The 17,148-nt window shown below is 46.1% G+C and overlaps 1 protein-coding gene across 9 annotated transcripts in view; it reads left to right on the forward strand.

The window, feature by feature from the left end:
- Positions 1 to 17,148, forward strand: part of WASHC5 (WASH complex subunit 5) — a 169,393-nt gene that overhangs the window by 108,898 nt on the left and 43,347 nt on the right. For all 9 annotated transcript variants that reach the window (XM_033932989.1, XM_033932997.1, XM_033932998.1 and 6 more), the window contains one exon: positions 13,799 to 13,961. In XM_033932989.1, the coding sequence (XP_033788880.1) occupies positions 13,799 to 13,961 (163 nt within the window). The remainder of the gene's footprint in view (positions 1 to 13,798; positions 13,962 to 17,148) is intronic.

Below are 17,148 nucleotides of genomic sequence, written 5' to 3' on the forward strand. Positions count from 1 at the left end.
TGGCGTTTGTAGGTGGGGGTGATGCCGGTTCACGGGGGGGGGGATGTGGAAGACATGAAGACTGCCAATCAAGTGGAGAAAGCTTCATCCAGGGCTAGACAAATCATGGGCTGTATCCGTAGAAGTTTCGTCAGCCGTAAGCCCGAGGTCATAATGCTGTTGTACAGATCCATGGTGAGACCCCATCTGGAATACTGTGTACAATTCTGGAGGCCACATTATCAAAAAGATGTGCGAAGAGTTGAGTCGGTTCAGCGAATGGCTACCAGGATGGTCTCAGGACTCAAGGATCTCCCGTATGAGGAACGACTGGGTAAGTTGCAGCTGTACTCACTTGAGGAACGCAGAGAGAGGGGAGACATGATCGAGACGTTCAAATATGTCACAGGCCGTATCGAGGTGGAAGAGGATCTCTTTTTCCTTAAAGGACCCATGGAAACAAGAGGGCGTCCATTGAAAATCAGGGGTGGGAAATTTCATGGCGACACCAGAAAATATTTCTTCACTGAAAGGGTGGTTGATCGCTGGAATAATCTTCCACAACAGGTAATTGAGGCCAGCAGCGTGCCAGATTTCAAGAAAAGATGGGATTGGCATGTGGGATCTCTTCATGGAGGTAGTTAGGGGGTGGGCCATTAGTGTGGGCAGACTAGAAGGGCCGTGGCCCTTTTCTGCCGTCATGTTCTATGTTTCTATGTTTCAGTGGCCTTGGGGGTGGGGGTGTCTTTTGGGGATGTGGTGGGGTGGAGCAGCGCCGGTGGCCATGAGGGGGAGAGGTGGAACCAGTCAAGTGAGTTTCCCTTACTTCCTATGGGGAAACTCGCTTTGATATATGAGTAAATTGGTTTACGAGCATGCTTCTGGAACGAATTATACTCGTAAACCAAGGCTCCACTGTATATCATACTCAAATCTGGACAGATTGATGCAGAAATAATAAGAGAATTTTTAGAAATTCAGTCATAAATTTCATAGAAGGGATGTACTGATCAGTGCTGTAGTCTCGACAGTTGTAAGTGCGTATGGGAGGAGGTGTAGATTTGGCAGGTAGAAAAAGTTGGAGGGTGATTAACAAGTGGTCGGTCCAGAGAAGAGAAAAGATTTGCTGGTTTTTAAACATGGATGCAAGAGATTTGGGCCCGAAGATCATATCAATGGTATGGCCTGCTACATGGGGTAATAACTAATAATAATAATAACAGTTTATATACCGCAATACTGTGAAGTTCTATGCGGTTTACAAAAGAATAAAAGAAGGTACAAATTGATTGAACTTAAAAGAGGTGAAAGCAAGTGGTTGATAGAGCAAGAGGATCGTTATTGAGGAGAAAGAGATGTATGGGTCAGCTGTCTAGATACTAATGATGTCAAAGAGATATCTGAAATTAGAGATAGAGGTGTTGGCATTATTTAATATGTCAAAATGTATATTGAAGGCCCCAAAAATAACGGGGTTACAATGTGAGATGCTAAAGTCAAGTATTGGGGAAACATGGCGCTGTAGACAGCGTGCTGCTGCAGCTCCGCTACACCCGAACGCAGTGAGGCAATTAATCTGCTTGCTACTTCCCAGGTTCGGTCCTTCCACTGCGCTGGGGAGCTTCTTGGTGGCGCGGCACGACTAGGGCAGCACTTACAACGCGGCCCTGCATTATAAAACTTGAGCCTCCTGCGGAGACATGGCGCTGAAGACAGCGTGCTGCTGCGGCCCCGATACACCGGAACGCGGCATGGCACTTCCTCTGCAGTCTGCTCCCCTGGTTTGGTCCCTTCACTGTGCTGGGGAGCTTTCTGGTGGCGCGGCACGATTTGGGAGACTCGGCTAGGATCGTCATGGCAACTAAGGCGGTCCGCAAAGATCGGGAGCGGAGCAAGCCGCCAGAGCCCAAGATGGCGGACCACGTGGCACCCCCGTCGCCGGAGGCTCCTCACTCCACCTGGGTGACTGCAGTTACAGCAGAGGTCCAGGCTGCTCTCGAGAGTTCACTGGGGGATAAACTGCAGCGCATCCTGGATAAACTGGACACGCTGGATCAGCGATTTGCCTCCCTCACATCGGAGGTCAAGGAGACTCAGCAGCGGGTGAGTGCTGCGGAGGATTGCGTCCAGCAGCTTGCCCAGGAGCAGTCCGCCCAAACTACAGCTTTGGCCGAGTTGCGTGCCAAGGTGGATGATCTGGAGAACCGGTCCCGCCGTTATAACCTTCGGTTTGTTGGACTGCCCGAATCGGTGCGGGACGTGGAGCTGGGGGCGCTGTTAGAACGCTGGTTGCCTGAGTCTTTGTCTTTACCATCTTCCTCGGGCCCCTTGTGGGTGGAGCAGGCGCATCGCTTGGGGCAGCGGAGAGAGAATGCTGACTGACCTCGAGTGGTCATTTGTCGTATCCTGAATTATCATCATAAGATGGAGGTCCTGCGGGCGTTGAGGCAGGGCAAGAAGCTCTTGTATGATAACCGGCCCATTCTTTGCTTCCAGGACTACTTGGCGGAGGTCTCTCAGGCACGGTGCCGGTTTTCCCCTTTATGCACCCGTCTCATCCAGCGCCATATTGCTTTTTCTCTGCAATACCCGGCTCGCCTGAGGTTGACACATCTGGGTAGAGCTCATCATTTTGACACCTTGGAGGCCACGCAGCGTTTCGTGACGGAGATGATGCCGGAAGAACCGCCGCAGGGAGCTGTTGTGGACTGAGGCGACCCATTTCTGAGGATTGGTCTATAGTTCCATTTTGGACTGGTGGTTTTTCTCCACTCCCTCTGAGCTGGGACTCTGGGTCACCATGAGGGACTGCCTGGTTGGTGTATGTGAGGAAGGAGTGGGGATTGGCATGTTTGTTCCATGTTAGTTTTGGTCTGTTCCTGGCCTATTAGGTTCTGTGTGCCTTGGGGACTTAGCTGGGGGAGTGTGATTGAGGGTAGGTGTTGTGGCTGAGGTGTGTGGGGAGGAGAGGGGTGGATTGAGTGCTCTGGGAGGGTTTGGCTGATGGGTGTTGTTCTTTGCTATTTTCTGAGTTGTGGGGACTGAGGGCTGGGGGTTACTGGTCATTGTTCCCGTGGGAGGGTGTACAAGGTTTCCTGGAAGTGATGCCCTTTTTGGGATGTCTTGGGTGTGGGTTGGGTGAGGGTTGGTTATGGAGGGGGGATAGAGGGGTGGGGCGGGGAGTAGTTGGGGGTAGGGGGAGGGTCTTGAAGGGTCTCCGGGATTCTGCGGTGGGGTTCTTTGTGGATCTTTGGGGGGGTTGGGTTGGGGGGCTGTATGATCTGGGATTGACTTGGTGGCAGGGGTATGGCTCGATTCTTGGGGTAGGAGGTTGCTTGACACTGGAGGAGCGATGGCTGGGACGCTTCTCTGGTACTCTACTGGTTCCTTCTTCTTGTTCTGCTTTCCTATTAAGAGGACTGTTCTGGAATACATTTTAACTTCTTGGAATGTTGGGGGGATCCACTCCCCTATTAAGCGCTCCAAAATATTGCAGCGTTTGAATCGTTCTAAAACCTCTATTGCTTTTTTACAGGAGACCCGTTTATCCTCAGCGGAGCATGCCAAGCTTTGTACCTGGTGGGTGGGTTCCCATTTGGATGCGCCCGCTGTTGGGGGAAAGGGAGGTGTTATTATTTTGATTCGTAAGGGTCTTCGCCTACAAACTCAGAGGGTGCTCCGCGACTCTAGTGGGCGTTACGTCGTTGCCTTAGTGTTGCTTGATAATCGGCCCCTTTTGCTCTGCAATGTCTATGCTCCTAACAATCCTTCGGCCAGGTTTTTTCGGGGGCTTCGCAACCAACTTTTGCAGTTTGGAGATGTTCCGATGCTGGTGGGCGGGGACTTCAATGAGGTACCGGATCCTAAGTTGGATCGTTCTGCTTCTTCGGGCAGAGAGACCTCCAAATTTTATACGGGTGCCCAGCTTCTGGAATCTACCTTGGGGTTGCTTGATGTGTGGCGGGTGCTACACCCTTTGGAGCGGGATTACTCCCACTTATCCAGGACGCACGGGACGCTTTCCCGGATAGATTTTATCCTTATTTCCCGCGAACTGCTTCCCCGGGTATTGGGGGTTGATATGGGCCCCATTGAAATATCTGACCACGCTTGGGTGGGATTTCGGTAGACCTGGGGTGATTCTTCGCCCACTAGAGAGCCCTGGCGCTTTCCGTGTTATCTGTATAGGGATACTCGTTTTCAAGAGTTTTTGGTACAGCGCTGGCGAGATTTCCAACACAATAATCAGCAGCATCGCGATGATCCCATTCTCTATTGGGAGACGGCTAAGGCTGTTTTACGGGGGGATGTCATTGCCTATGTGGCCCGGGAGTCGAAGTTGAAGCATAGGATGGTTCTGGCCTTGGAGCGGAAGGCAACGGGTTGCGACGTCAATACAGCAGGGCACCTTCATTCCTGATTCGTACGCAGCTTTTGGAGGTCCAGCAGGAACTGAATGAATTGTTACATCTCCGGGCTATGCGGACGAGGGCGTACTTTAAGTTTCATCTGTTTCGGTTTGCGAATAAGAGCAGCAGATTGTTAGCCCGTATGGCGCATCCGCAGGGCGGGCCTGAGAGCATCTCTGCTCTTCGGGGCTCTTCTGGGGTGCTGCACCATTGGACGGAGGAGATCTGTGAGCTGTTGCGGGCGTTTTTTGCTGAGGTGTATGCAGATCCAGGCCCTGAGATTTTATAGATGGGCAACTCTATCTCGACAGCCTCGATTTGCCCTGTTTATCTCAGCGGGATGCTGACGTTTTGGATCTTCCGTTTACTGCAGAGGAGGTGGAGTGGGCAATAGGGGTTAGTCCGTTAGGAAAGGCGCCGGGCCCGGATGGGTTTCGGAGTGAGTTCTATAAATTGTTGGTGACGGACATAGCGCCGGTGCTGGCTGAAGTTTATAATCTGAGTGTTGCTAAGGGCTTTCTTCCTCGGTAAGTAAATTTAGCGTCTATTATAGTTCTCCCGAAGCCCGGTAAGGACCCTCTATTACCTGAATCGTACCGTCCTATTTCATTGTTGAATTATGAGGCGAAGCTTATGGCAAAAATTGTGGCTACCCACCTGGCGCGCGTCTTGCCCTCGGTGATCTCGGACTCTCAGGTGGGGTTTGTGCGGGATCGCCCTGTAGCTAAGAATATCCGGCGAATCTTGTTGGCTCTGGAACGGGTGAGACAGGAAGGCGGCCCCTCCATGCTTATTAGTTTTGACGCCGAGAAGGTGTTTGATAGGGTGCGGTGGGGTTACCTCTTTGCGGTGTTGAGGATGTATGGATTGGGCCCCTTCTTTTTTGGTGCAATCCAGGCGCTATATAGTGATCCCGAGGCGCGGATTTTGGTCAATGGGACTTGCTCCGGTTTTTTTCCTATTCACCGAGGGACTCGCCAGGGCTGCCCCCTGTCGCCGCTCTTGTTTGTGCTTTCTTTAGACCCTCTACTTCGGGAGCTTCAGGCTAATGCGGATATTCGGGGACTGGTCTTGGGAGATTCCCATTTTAAACTTGCGGCGTTTGCGGATGATCTTTTGGTCTTTTTAACGAACCCGCAGCGTTCCTTGCCCGTGTTGTTGGAGAGCCTTCGGGAATATGGAGATTTCTCCGGCTTTGCCTTGAACTTCGCGAAGTCTGAGGCTCTGGCTTCCTCGACTCACCTTCAGCGGTTTTGGGGGAATAGTTTCCCGTTACGCTGGGCTGACTCCTCTTTTCGATATCTGGGGATTAGGCTGACCATGGATGTAGCCCAACTGTATCGCCTTAACATCGACAAACTTCTTGCGGACACTAAACTGTTACTAGCCAAATGGCAGGCGCTGCCACTGTCTTTGTTGGGTAGAATCCATTTGTTTCGTATGGTTGTCTTCCCGAGATGGCTTTACGTTCTCCAGACTCTGCCCCTTTCTTTGTTGCAGAGGGATATTCGATCCCTCACTTCCCTGCTGACCCGGTTTTGTTGGGGAGGGAGGAGACCTAAATTGAAATGGTCCTTGTTGGTGGGGCCTGCCTACGGGGGAGGTTTGGGGGTGCCCGACCTCAGGGTTTATAATCAGGCCTGCTTGTTGCGTCATGTTAGTGATTGGGTGTTGGGTACCTCTTTTTATACGGATCTTTCCATGGAGCGGGATCATTTCTATCCTCTTCATCTTTTGTATCTCCTTCATGCCCCGTTATCTAAATTGCCGAGACTCTGTAGGCGTAGCCTTTTGTTTCGGTCCTTGTGGACAGTGTGGCATCAGACCCTTCGGTTGTGGAATCAGGACTCCCATACCAGTGCCCTTCTACCGTTGGTGGGGAACTTAGCTTTCCCTCCGGGGGTTGGTCCCTCCGTTTTTGGTCACTGGAGGGCTCGGGGGGTGGAACAATTGCGGCATGTACTGCAGGATGATGGGTCTCTCCTTCCATGTGCTGAATTAGTGGGGAGGAGGGTCCCTGAGATTGGCCTTCCTTTTGCCTATTGTCAACTTCGCCATTATGTGGCTTCCCTCCCGGGGAGTTCTTTGCAGGGGGATTTTGGGACCCGGCTCTGTACTTTTTTGACTGCAGATTCTGCTACTAGGGTCTCTATTTCTGTTTTTCACAGCAGGATCATGGCTCTTCGCCCCTCTAGGATTTTTCCTGGTATTCTGGAGGCTTGGCAGCGGGACTTGGGTAGGGACTTGGGGGACAATTTTTTGTTAACAACCCTGAAACGTACTGCGGGCTTGGTGCATAGTGCTGAATTACGTGAATGTCACTTTCGCACTGTCCTGAGGGCATATGCTTCCCAGAGTCAGGCCTACTATATGGGTTGTATTGGCATTCAGTTATGCATCCGCTGTTCGGTGGAGGTAAATTCTTACTTTCACGGTATTTGGAGCTGTACGGGGATTCAGGCCTTTTGGACAGCGCTGGCCTCATTTTTACAGGGTTTGTTGCAGACACCTGTGCCTGTTTCAGTGCTTTCAATGTTGTTTGCCCACTTCTCTTTCTTCTTTGCCCACTTCTTCTGAAAAATTATTTAGTAATATAGTAACATAGTAGATGACGGCAGATAAAGACCCGAATGGTCCATCCAGTCTGCCCAACCTAATTCAATTTTTTTTTTCTTCTTCTTAGCTCTGCCCAGTACTGTGCTTAGGTTCCAACCACTTCTTAGTAAATGTTTTATTTTGGGGAAGAAATGTATTTTATGTTGCTGGCTTTCTCCTGAGCCCCCCTCCTTTTGGCATTGGAGGAATCGCCTTCATGAACTTATGGGTTGGGAGGCCAGTTTGGCTTGTTCTTCTCGTCGCCGGAGCAGAGACTTTGTTCACACTTGGACTCCGTACTTGAACATTTTGACTCCTGAGAGTCGTAGCCGTATTTTGAATAGACTTCCACCTCTGATTATGTGCTTCACTTTGTCCTAGCTGATCCCTGCTTGAGAGTTTATATATCTTTGGTGGGATGGGGAGGGGAGGGTGGGGGGTTGGGGATTTCTTTCTGTGGGGTGGGGGTATGGTGGGACCGGGGAGGACATCAGAGTCCAGTCCTCCGTGGTTGTATGATGAAAATGAATGCCATGGTTTCTATTGCTGTTGTATTTGCTATTGCTTAATAAAAAAGATTTGAACATAAAGTCAAGTATTGCTGAAAGAAAGGAAGAGCGAGTTTTTAGTTAATTTGCACTCAAAAACAAGCGCATTCATTGTATTGATTACATTACATTACATTAGGGATTTCTATTCCGCCATTACCTTGCAGTTCAAGGCGGAATACAAAAGAATTATCCAAGATGTATTACAAGAAGAACTTATAAAATAAAATAAAAAATTGGTCATTTTCAAAAAGAGTAAGAAATGGGTAAGGTTATTTGTTTGGGGTAGTTGGCTTTAGTGAGAGGTGGAGTTTGAGACTTGCGGTATTATTTCTTTTTTCAGAGTTTTCTTGAAGAGTATGGTCTTTATTTCTTTTCTAAAAGTCTTGTAGTCGAGGGAAGCCGTCAGTAGATTGGCGATTTGGTTGTCTAGTTTGGCTGCTTGAGTGGCCAGGAGGCTATCATATAGTTTTTTTCCGTTTGACCTCCTTAATTGGGGGGTATGAGAATGGGGTGTGAGTTTTCCTATGTCTGGTTGCGGTGTTGTGGATGAGGCGGTTATTCAGGTAGTTTGGACTGTCTCCGTATAAAGTCTTAAATAGTAGGCAGTAGAATTTAAATTGTATTCTTGCTGGGATCGGAAGCCAGTGCGATTGGAGATATGCTTCTGTAATGTGATCATGTTTCTTTAATGAGTAGATGAGTCTTAGTGCTGTGTTTTGGATAGTTTGTAGTTGTTTTGTTATGGTTGTAGGGCATGGGAGGTAGAGTATATTACAGTAGTCAAGTAGGCCTAGTATTAAGGGCTGAACTATGAGCTGGAATTGAGTTTTCTCGAAGAATTTCCGAACTTGTCTTAAGTTTCTCATGACTAAGAATGACTTTTGTATTGTTTTGTATTGCATGGTGCAGCATCTGTCGATAGTTATTCCTAGCAGTTTTAGGGTGGTTTGTATGGAGTAGTTGATTGCGTTGATTTCAATGTTGGTTATGGTTGGTATTTTGTTGTTTTCTAGGAGGATGAATTTTGTTTTTTCTGGGTTCAATTTCATTTTGTGATCTTTCATCCAGATTGCTATTGATTTTAATGTTTGGTATATTGTGTTCGTCATGGAGAGTTCAGGTTGATCGAAGGGTATGAGAATGGTAATGTCATCGGCATAGCTGTAGGAGGTTATGCCTTGTTTGTCCAGGTGAGAGCTGAGGGAGGCTGTATAGAGATTGAAGAGAGTCGAGGATAGAGGGGATCCTTGGAGAACTCCGCAGGGGTTTGACCAAGGTTCAGATTTTTGTTTGTCTGATTTTACTCTATAGGTTCTTGATTTAAGGAATTCTTCAAACCATGTGTATACTTTATCTGCGATACCTATTGTATCCAGGATTTGTAGTAGAATGTTATGATCCACCAAGTCGAATATAGCGGTAAGATCTAGTTGTATGAGCATCATTTTTTTTCCTGTGCTGAGATGTTGTCTGGCTGTGTCCAAGAGAGATCCTAGTAGTGTTTCCGTGCTGAAGTTGTTTCTGAAGCCAGATTGTGTGGGATGGAGTATGTTATGGTTTTCTAGGTAATTGGAGAGGAATTTGGCAACTAGTCCTTCTATTATTTTGACATAGAGTGGAATAGAGGCAATGGGTCTGTAGTTGGCTGTTTGGTCTATCGGTCCTTTGGGGTCTTTGAGGATTGGGGTGATGATGATTTCGCTGAGGTTGGTAGGGTAGTGGCCGTTTATTAACGAGATTTGTATCCAGTTTAGAAGAAGAGCGCGGAATTTTGTGCTGGATGTTTTTAGGAGATATGGTGGACAGTTGTTGAGGTCACAGGGTGCATGGCTGTACTTTTTGTAGATTAGCAATTTATCTATTTTAGTTTCACCATTATTACAGTTACCCATAACATAACTTAAAGAATTTTAAATAAATAGCTCTCAAATTTAATTTTTTGTTAGTTTTGCAGTTTTATAATTTCAATTATAATGTGCCGCAAAAAAACATTTGCTCCATTTAGTGTGCCAAAAAACCCCCACCATTTGCTCCGTTTAGTGTGCCGGAGCTAAAAAGTTTGAGGGACACTGCCTTAGAGGATCAAGGCCTGCTGTCTGGTAAGGATTTTGGTTTACGGTCTTGCACACTTGGCCATAAGGTCATCTGGGTTTTTACCAAAAAGTAACTGCCCCTTAAATATCTAATTCACAGCATCCTGCAGGTGGAGATAGAATAAGCCAACAGCTTTCTCACAACCCTTAGAAAGGTCATTCAAGGCATCAGCTACGTAATCCACTCCAGCAGTGTTCCCGCTAAGCTGTGCTGGCGTGCGCTGGCGCACAAAATATTACATCGCAGCGCACAAGTTTCTCGTCACAGCGCACACACGTGCTTGCAGGCAGGCGAGCTGGCAGTCCATGTAACGCGTCGCAAAGGTAAGGGGAGGCTGGGGGAGGAATCGGACGTCGGGGTGGGGGTGCGAGCAGGGAGGGGGGCGATCGGAAGAGGCGTACGGCAGATGGCAGAGGAGAGTCGGGTGGGGGGGGGAGTAACTTTTTCTTGTGTCGCTCAATCGAGCGTGGGCAGAGGTGAGAGGAAGCGGTGGTCTGCCCTGCTCACGCAGGACCGGTGAGATCAACATCAACAATTTCCTGCCGGTCGACAAGATGTAGTTCGCGCAGTCCGACAGTGTGCTCTCTCCCCTCCCAGCGGCTTTCCTTACTTAGAAGCGCAGCGATTCAGGAAGGAAGCCTTGGGGCTTTTGCTGAGTCGCAGCCATCTCTGATGATGCAAAGTCCGCTTTCCTCAGAGGCGGTGCGACCCAACAAAGGACCCAAGGCTGCCTTCCTGAATCGCTGGGCTGGCAAGTAAGGAGAGTTGCTGGGAGGGGAGAAAGCCACTGTTAGAGGCTGGGAAGCTGCTGGGCATGGTGAGAAAAAAAGGGACAGCTGCTACTGGGCCTGGAGAGGGATAAGGAGAGATGCTGCTGGGAGGGGAGGAGGGAAAGGAGTCTGGGAAGCTGCTGGGCAAGGGGAAAAAGGGACAGCTGCTACTGGACCTGGAGAGGGATAAGGAGAGATGCTGCTGGGAGGGGAGGAGGGAAAGGAGTCTGGGAAGCTGCTGGGCAAGGGGAAAAAGGGACAGCTGCTACTGGACCTGGAGAGGGATAAGGAGAGATGCTGCTGGGAGGGGAGGAGGGAAAGGAGTCTGGGAAGCTGCTGGGCAAGGGGAAAAAGGGACAGCTGCTACTGGACCTGGAGAAGGATAAGGAGAGATGCTGCTGGGAGGGGAGGAGGGAAAGGAGTCTGGGAAGCTACTGGGCAAGGGGAAAAAGGGACAGCTGCTACTGGACCTGGAGAGGGATAAGGAGAGATGCTGCTGGGAGGGGAGGAGGAAAAGGGAAGGGAAGAGAGTTACTGCTGGACAGGGGGAAGAGGGAAGGGAGAAGAAAAAAGGAAGGAAACAGCTGGCAGGGAGATTAGAGGAGGGGAAGGGGAGAGACAGGAATGAGATGGGAAGGTGGGTCAGCAGAGAAATTGAGAGGGACAAAGATGTTAGATCTGGTGTAGGAGAGATAAAAATGAAGAGAGCAGTGAATCTGGAATGAATCATGTGAAAACGAGAGAGGGGCATAGGCTGGATGGAAAGGGGAGAGGGGCATAGAAAGAAGACAAATACCATATGGAAGGGGAAGAGGTCAGACAGTAGATGGACGGGGCAGATGCTGGATTGAAGAGACAGAGAAGGCAGACGCTGGAAGGAAGAGAGTGAAAAGAAGATGAAAGCAGAAACCAGAGACAACAAAAGGTAAAAACAAATAATTTTATTTCTATTTTGTGATTTGAATATATAAGATTTGAAATATATATCCTGCTAGAGCTGGTGTTAGACATAACTGGGGACTGCAGAGTCCAGGCAGTGGCTTAGGGCTCTCTCTGACCAGGGAGGCAGTTGCCCTAGTTGCACTCCCCTAACCCTATTCCTGCTATGTGTGACTGCGGTATTCTGTTAGCATGATATTTCTGTGTAGCATTCTGTAATAATTTGGCTTATTCAGTTTTCTTGGTAGTGGAGGGGATATATGTGAAGGGGAGGGGAGACAAGGGTTTTGTTGATCCTTGCTCTGTATTATTTGTATTTATAAAATGACAATTGTACAGAATATTGTTTCTTTTTATACTTTAATAAAATACATTCAGTATAAAATCATAACTGAGACTTGTACGGATGGGATCAGATGGTTTGCGAGGACCGAGCTCACGGAGACGGGGCGGAAACGGGTTTTTGGAAAACTGAGTAGAATCGAAGAGAATATTTGTGAAGATTGAAGACTGATGATATTACGTAATTAAAAAAATTTTAAGTAAATTGTTTTTCTTCTAAGTTTTGAGTATTTAACCCTCCCACAATCTCACGGGCACTCGTCCTCCGCGCCTGCTCATAAATTTGTGGATTATGTAACTTGTCACTCATGCATATTTTTTTTCGCACACACCTCATCAATCCTTAGAGGGAACATTGCACTCCAGTAGTCATAAATGGAAGATCCTTGTCCATGATAGTGTCTGGATCATGATGCAACTTAAGAGTGACAGGCTCGGGTGACAAAAGATGCTGCCAGGGCCGTTCTCAAACAAGGGGCTGCGAAGTCGAAATGCCTTTTGAGCACAAAATCTATTCTGTGGTCTTGGGTGTCCTTCACTGGAGAAAGAGGTGTGCTTGGTAACCTGCATCACCAGAGAGTTCACCTTTGGAGGGAACAAAAGCTGGTTAAATGCAGCAGCCATCGGATAGAGCTTTGTCATAGCCTTGGCCCCCTACAGTGGCTCTTCCTGCACTTCCCAGTGATCCGTAAGCATCTTCATGATATCTGGATGCTCTGGAAAACAGGAAGACTGTGGCTTGGTGCTACTCATAAAGGAGCACTACGTTGGTGAGGCCTGAGGAGTCTTTAGGTTTAACTCCTGGAGGGATTCTGAGATCATCCCCCATCAGCAGACAGTTTTAACAGTCTGCAAACAGTGGGGTCCATCCCAAGATCTGGATCGTCTCCCAGATCTGGGTCCTGTGGCTGCAATTTCATCACCCACTGTAGAAGTTCCTGTCAGGGAAAGCAAAGACATAAAAATAGCATTCTGATCATCCAAGTAGTCCGCAGGTGGACTGTCCCCAGATTGTGCATGGCATATCTGCTGGAGACTTGTACTCTTGGAGTTGGGGGGGGGATCCCCAGTGCTAGCAGGGTTGCAATTCCAGATGGATTGATGGGGCCCTTGTTAATCAGATAGGCCTGAAACATCATATTAATAAATTCAGGGGCTCCTGTGATCCCGGTTTTGAACTTTTGCGGGAAAGAAGCTTTTAATCTCAAATTGGGAAATCCAAAATGGCCATCACGACAGTGATTTTAGCACCAAAAATGGTCCAGGGAAGCCACATAGAAGAATTTAAAAAACAGCGATTTTAGGATTTTTGAGGTGGGGGGATGTAGGACTTACCTTAAAACTTTACAAAAATTGATTTTAGAGACCCCCTTCCCCCCCCACACACACACACAAATCGATCTGTCAGGCTGTCAACCTATTACTCACTGTGCCATGTTGTGGGTTGGGAGCTGCAAGTTGAAAGCTGAAACAGCTTACAAGGAAGATCCTCTGCCTCAACAAGCCTGGAACCTGGACTGCCTATTTCTTCTGGACTACCTATTTCTTCTGACAGCTGGAGACTTCAACCCTCTCTGGAGCCCGTACATGCAAACGGGGGAGGAACACAATCGGCCCTGATCCTGGATAAATTGCCACAGAGCCACACAGCCTGCGCTGAAACCCACTATCGGACGAACCTGGGGCGAGCTGTGCTCCCAAAGGAACAGTCCCTGAGCTCCCAGACTGTGAATGCAGGCTGTCCAAGTGGGTGCGCTGCAAAGCAGCTGGCACCTTGGAAGCAGACCTTTTGCCTCAGAGTCTGCGGTCTCCTGCAGCCAAAGCTGTCCCCCAAGGGGATACTCTGAAACACAAAAAACAAGGCATGAAAATTAGTGGAAAAAGACTGTTGAAATCTTTTTTTTTTTTTTTTTTAATTAAAGAATCAGGTCATTGGAAACAATAAAACATAACATTCTGCCATAATTCAAGTATATAAGACTTCTTATAACACAACTGCATAACCATGCTTTTCAGATTTTCCCCTTAATTCCATTCCCCCTACCCATACCTGTTTTCTACTTTTCTGTAAGATTCCAACAGACGAGGATGATCGATGCATGTTTCTTCCTTGTCTTAGGGTTACATGTTACATTGACCAAATGAACACATGGTATGACATGAAAACTCATCAGGAGGTGAGCAACAGTCACCTTTTTTCTGAGATCCAGAACTCACTGGGAACCTTTGGCCTCAATGGTTTAGACAGACTGCTGTGCTTTATGATTGTGAGGGAATTGCAGGTAAGTCATGTTTTTCAGTACTCATACTTTGTGCCTGTCTGAGTGTTCACCCAGGCAGTATTGAAGTAGCCTTTTTTGGTCCTGGTAAAATCATTGTAGTCTTGAATCTATATATATAAAATCGGAGGTATGTATGTGTGTGTGTGTGTGTATGTGCCGCGATCACGCAAAAACGGCTTGACCGATTTGAACGAAACTTGGTATGCTGATCCCTCACTACCTGGGATGATATGTTCTGGGGGTCTCGCGGCCCACCTGCACATGTGGGCGGAGCTACAAACAGAAAATCAGACTTCACCCATTCATGTCAATGGAAAAAATGTAAAAAGCTGCCATTCTCACAGTAATTCAAAAACGGCTTGACCGATTTGAACGAAACTTGGTATGCAGATCCATCACTACCTGGGGTGATATGTTCTGGGGGTCTCGCGGCACACCTGCACACGTGGGCGGCGCTACAAACAGAAATTCACATTTCACCCATTCATGTCAATGGAAAAAATGTAAAAAGCTGCCATTCTCACAGTAATTCAAAATCGGCTTGACCGATTTGAACGAAACTTGGTATGCAGATCCCTCAATACCTGGGGTGATATGTTCTGGGGGTCTCGCGGCCCACCTGCACACGTGGGCGGAGCTACAAACATAAAATCGTATTTCACCCATTCATGTCAATGGAAAAAATGTAAAAAGCTGCCATTCTCACAGTAATTCCAACTATAAAACCCTTTCTATGACACTATAACCACTAGGGACATCGTTTCTATTCTACCACGGACACCATACATATAGAGTTTGTATGTTCTAACTGTGTTTGTAACTGTTTCCTTCATGCACCCCAGTTCATAATGTTATTACATTACATGAGTACTCACATATCCTGAACTAGGAACACAGGTTCCATTCTGAACTGGGAACAAACTGCATGGAGTTTTTTTTCAACCTGAGTTTCCACATATTGAGTTGTTTAAATCAATACTGAAACTTTTGGATGCCACTTATTCCAACAGATCTTCCTTTTCAGTTTAAGAGATTGCAAATTCTCTATCACAATCAACAAATCACAGGGACAGACTATTACATACTGTGGAGTGGATTTAAGATCCCCCTGTTTTTCCCATGGACAACTCTATGTTGCTTGCTCAAGGGTGGGTTCACCCAAGAATTTATATGTTCTTGCTCCTGGAGGTGAAACTAAAAATGTTGTTTATAATCAAGTTTTGTGTTAGTTGTATTGTATTCATTTTGTCAAATATTTCACATTATAATTTGATTATTGTACTTTTTATAAAGCTGTAAAAAAATAATTTCATTCACCACTATAAAGTATCTTTATTTCAATCCATTTACTGTGTTATTGCTATAATTAAATACCCGTGCAACGCCGGGGCATCAGCTAGTATTCATATATAGTTAAGATAACATTTGTAAACTCTAAGGTGGTCTGAATTTTAGCATAGTTTAGGATCTAATGGTATTTTAGTGACAACCTCACTAAATAAATAGAGGAGACAAAAAAAGAATAGTTTGGTTTTTTGGACTTGGTTTTCTGAAGTGGGCTGTGAAAATTGTAAGGTTGTTTATAGTTATTCTGCTTGCTGTTTTAGATTCTTTAATATGTAATTTTTTTATTTGTATTTTCTATTATCTTTTCATTACTTTTTATTCTTTAATTTTTTTAGGGCTGCATTTAGATTAACCTTTATAATAATAATAATTTTATTTTTGTATACCGCCATACCCAGGGTTCACAACAGTTAAATGCAGTACAAAAAATGTAGTTGGAATTGAAGAACATAACAAAGCAATCATAGAGTCAAACAAGTTATATTCTACAATTTAAGTGAAGGGAAAAAAAAAAGGTACATACACGCCAATAGGAGGGAGCAACAATCTTAAAAGAATGGGGAGGGATAGTGATGGAGAGCGTTAAGGATTTGGTCTGTTGAAAAGTTGAGTTTTAATCTGTTTTCTAAAATTGAGAGAAGAAGAGGCATCAAGCACAATTTAGGCGAGCCATGAGTTTAGTTTGGCCGCTTGAAAAGAGAAGGTTCTTTCGAAGAATCTTTTAAGATGACACGATTTCAGTGAGGGAAAAGCGAACAAATTTATTCTGCGGGAGCTCTTATTGTTGTAATTCAGATTGAAGTGTGGGTAAAGATAATCCGGTGACAGACCAAATATTGTTTTGTAGCAGAAGCATGAGAACTTAAATAGGACTCTGGATTCGAACGGCAGCCAGTGCAATTTGTGGTAGAAAGAGGTTATGTGTTCCCATTTCTTCAGGCCAAAGATGAGACGGACGGCAGTGTTTTGGACCAACCTCAACTTCCTGATGATTTTCTTGAAGGCGCCTATTAATCAGATACAATTTTTTTTTTCACACTACAGCTCCTTGTGACTCTGGGCAGTGGTGGGTTAAGTGATTTACCCAGGAACATAAGGAGCTGCAGTGATAAAATAAATAACTTACAGACTACAAAACCTTCAAAAAAGAAACAAAAACCCTACTCTTCAAAAAATACATAAAAACCAATATAACACAACCAGACATGTCCCAAACTCCTCCTGCAATATTATCTACTTCTTAGCAAACTATTCCTTATGTACTTATTATCTTAACAATATGTAATTCTTAATATCATAACAATTCTTATGTAATCCACCTTGAATCGCAAGATAAAGGTGGAATAGAAATCACTAATGTAATGTAACTTACCTTTAATCATGATTGCACATTTTAATTGAAATGCAGTTTTGTCATTTTTTTAAATTTAACTATAAGGATCCATATGTGAAATATTAAGTAAATTCCTCATTCTAAAGCAGAGATCTCAAAGTCCCTCCTTGAGGGCCGCAATCCAATTGGGTTTTCATAATTTCCCCAATGAATATGCATTGAAAGCAGTGCATGCGTATAGATCTCATGCATATTCATTAAGGAAATCCTGAAAACCCGACTGGATTGCGGCCCTCAAGGAGGGACTTTGAGACCCCTGTTCTAAAGCATAATATAGACCGATAAAATATTACTAACGCTCTTCCCCACTTTCTAGATCTACATGCCCAATCCTAGCTAAAACCGGGAGGGACAACATTGTCACACCTGTACAATATCTGTCAAGAACCAAGATTTTGCCAGGCATAAAACGTCATAGTTATCTGTCGCCAACATATCATAAATTAT

This window comes from Geotrypetes seraphini, chromosome 2 (assembly GCF_902459505.1).
Source record: "Geotrypetes seraphini chromosome 2, aGeoSer1.1, whole genome shotgun sequence".
Lineage (NCBI taxonomy): Eukaryota > Metazoa > Chordata > Amphibia > Gymnophiona > Dermophiidae > Geotrypetes > Geotrypetes seraphini.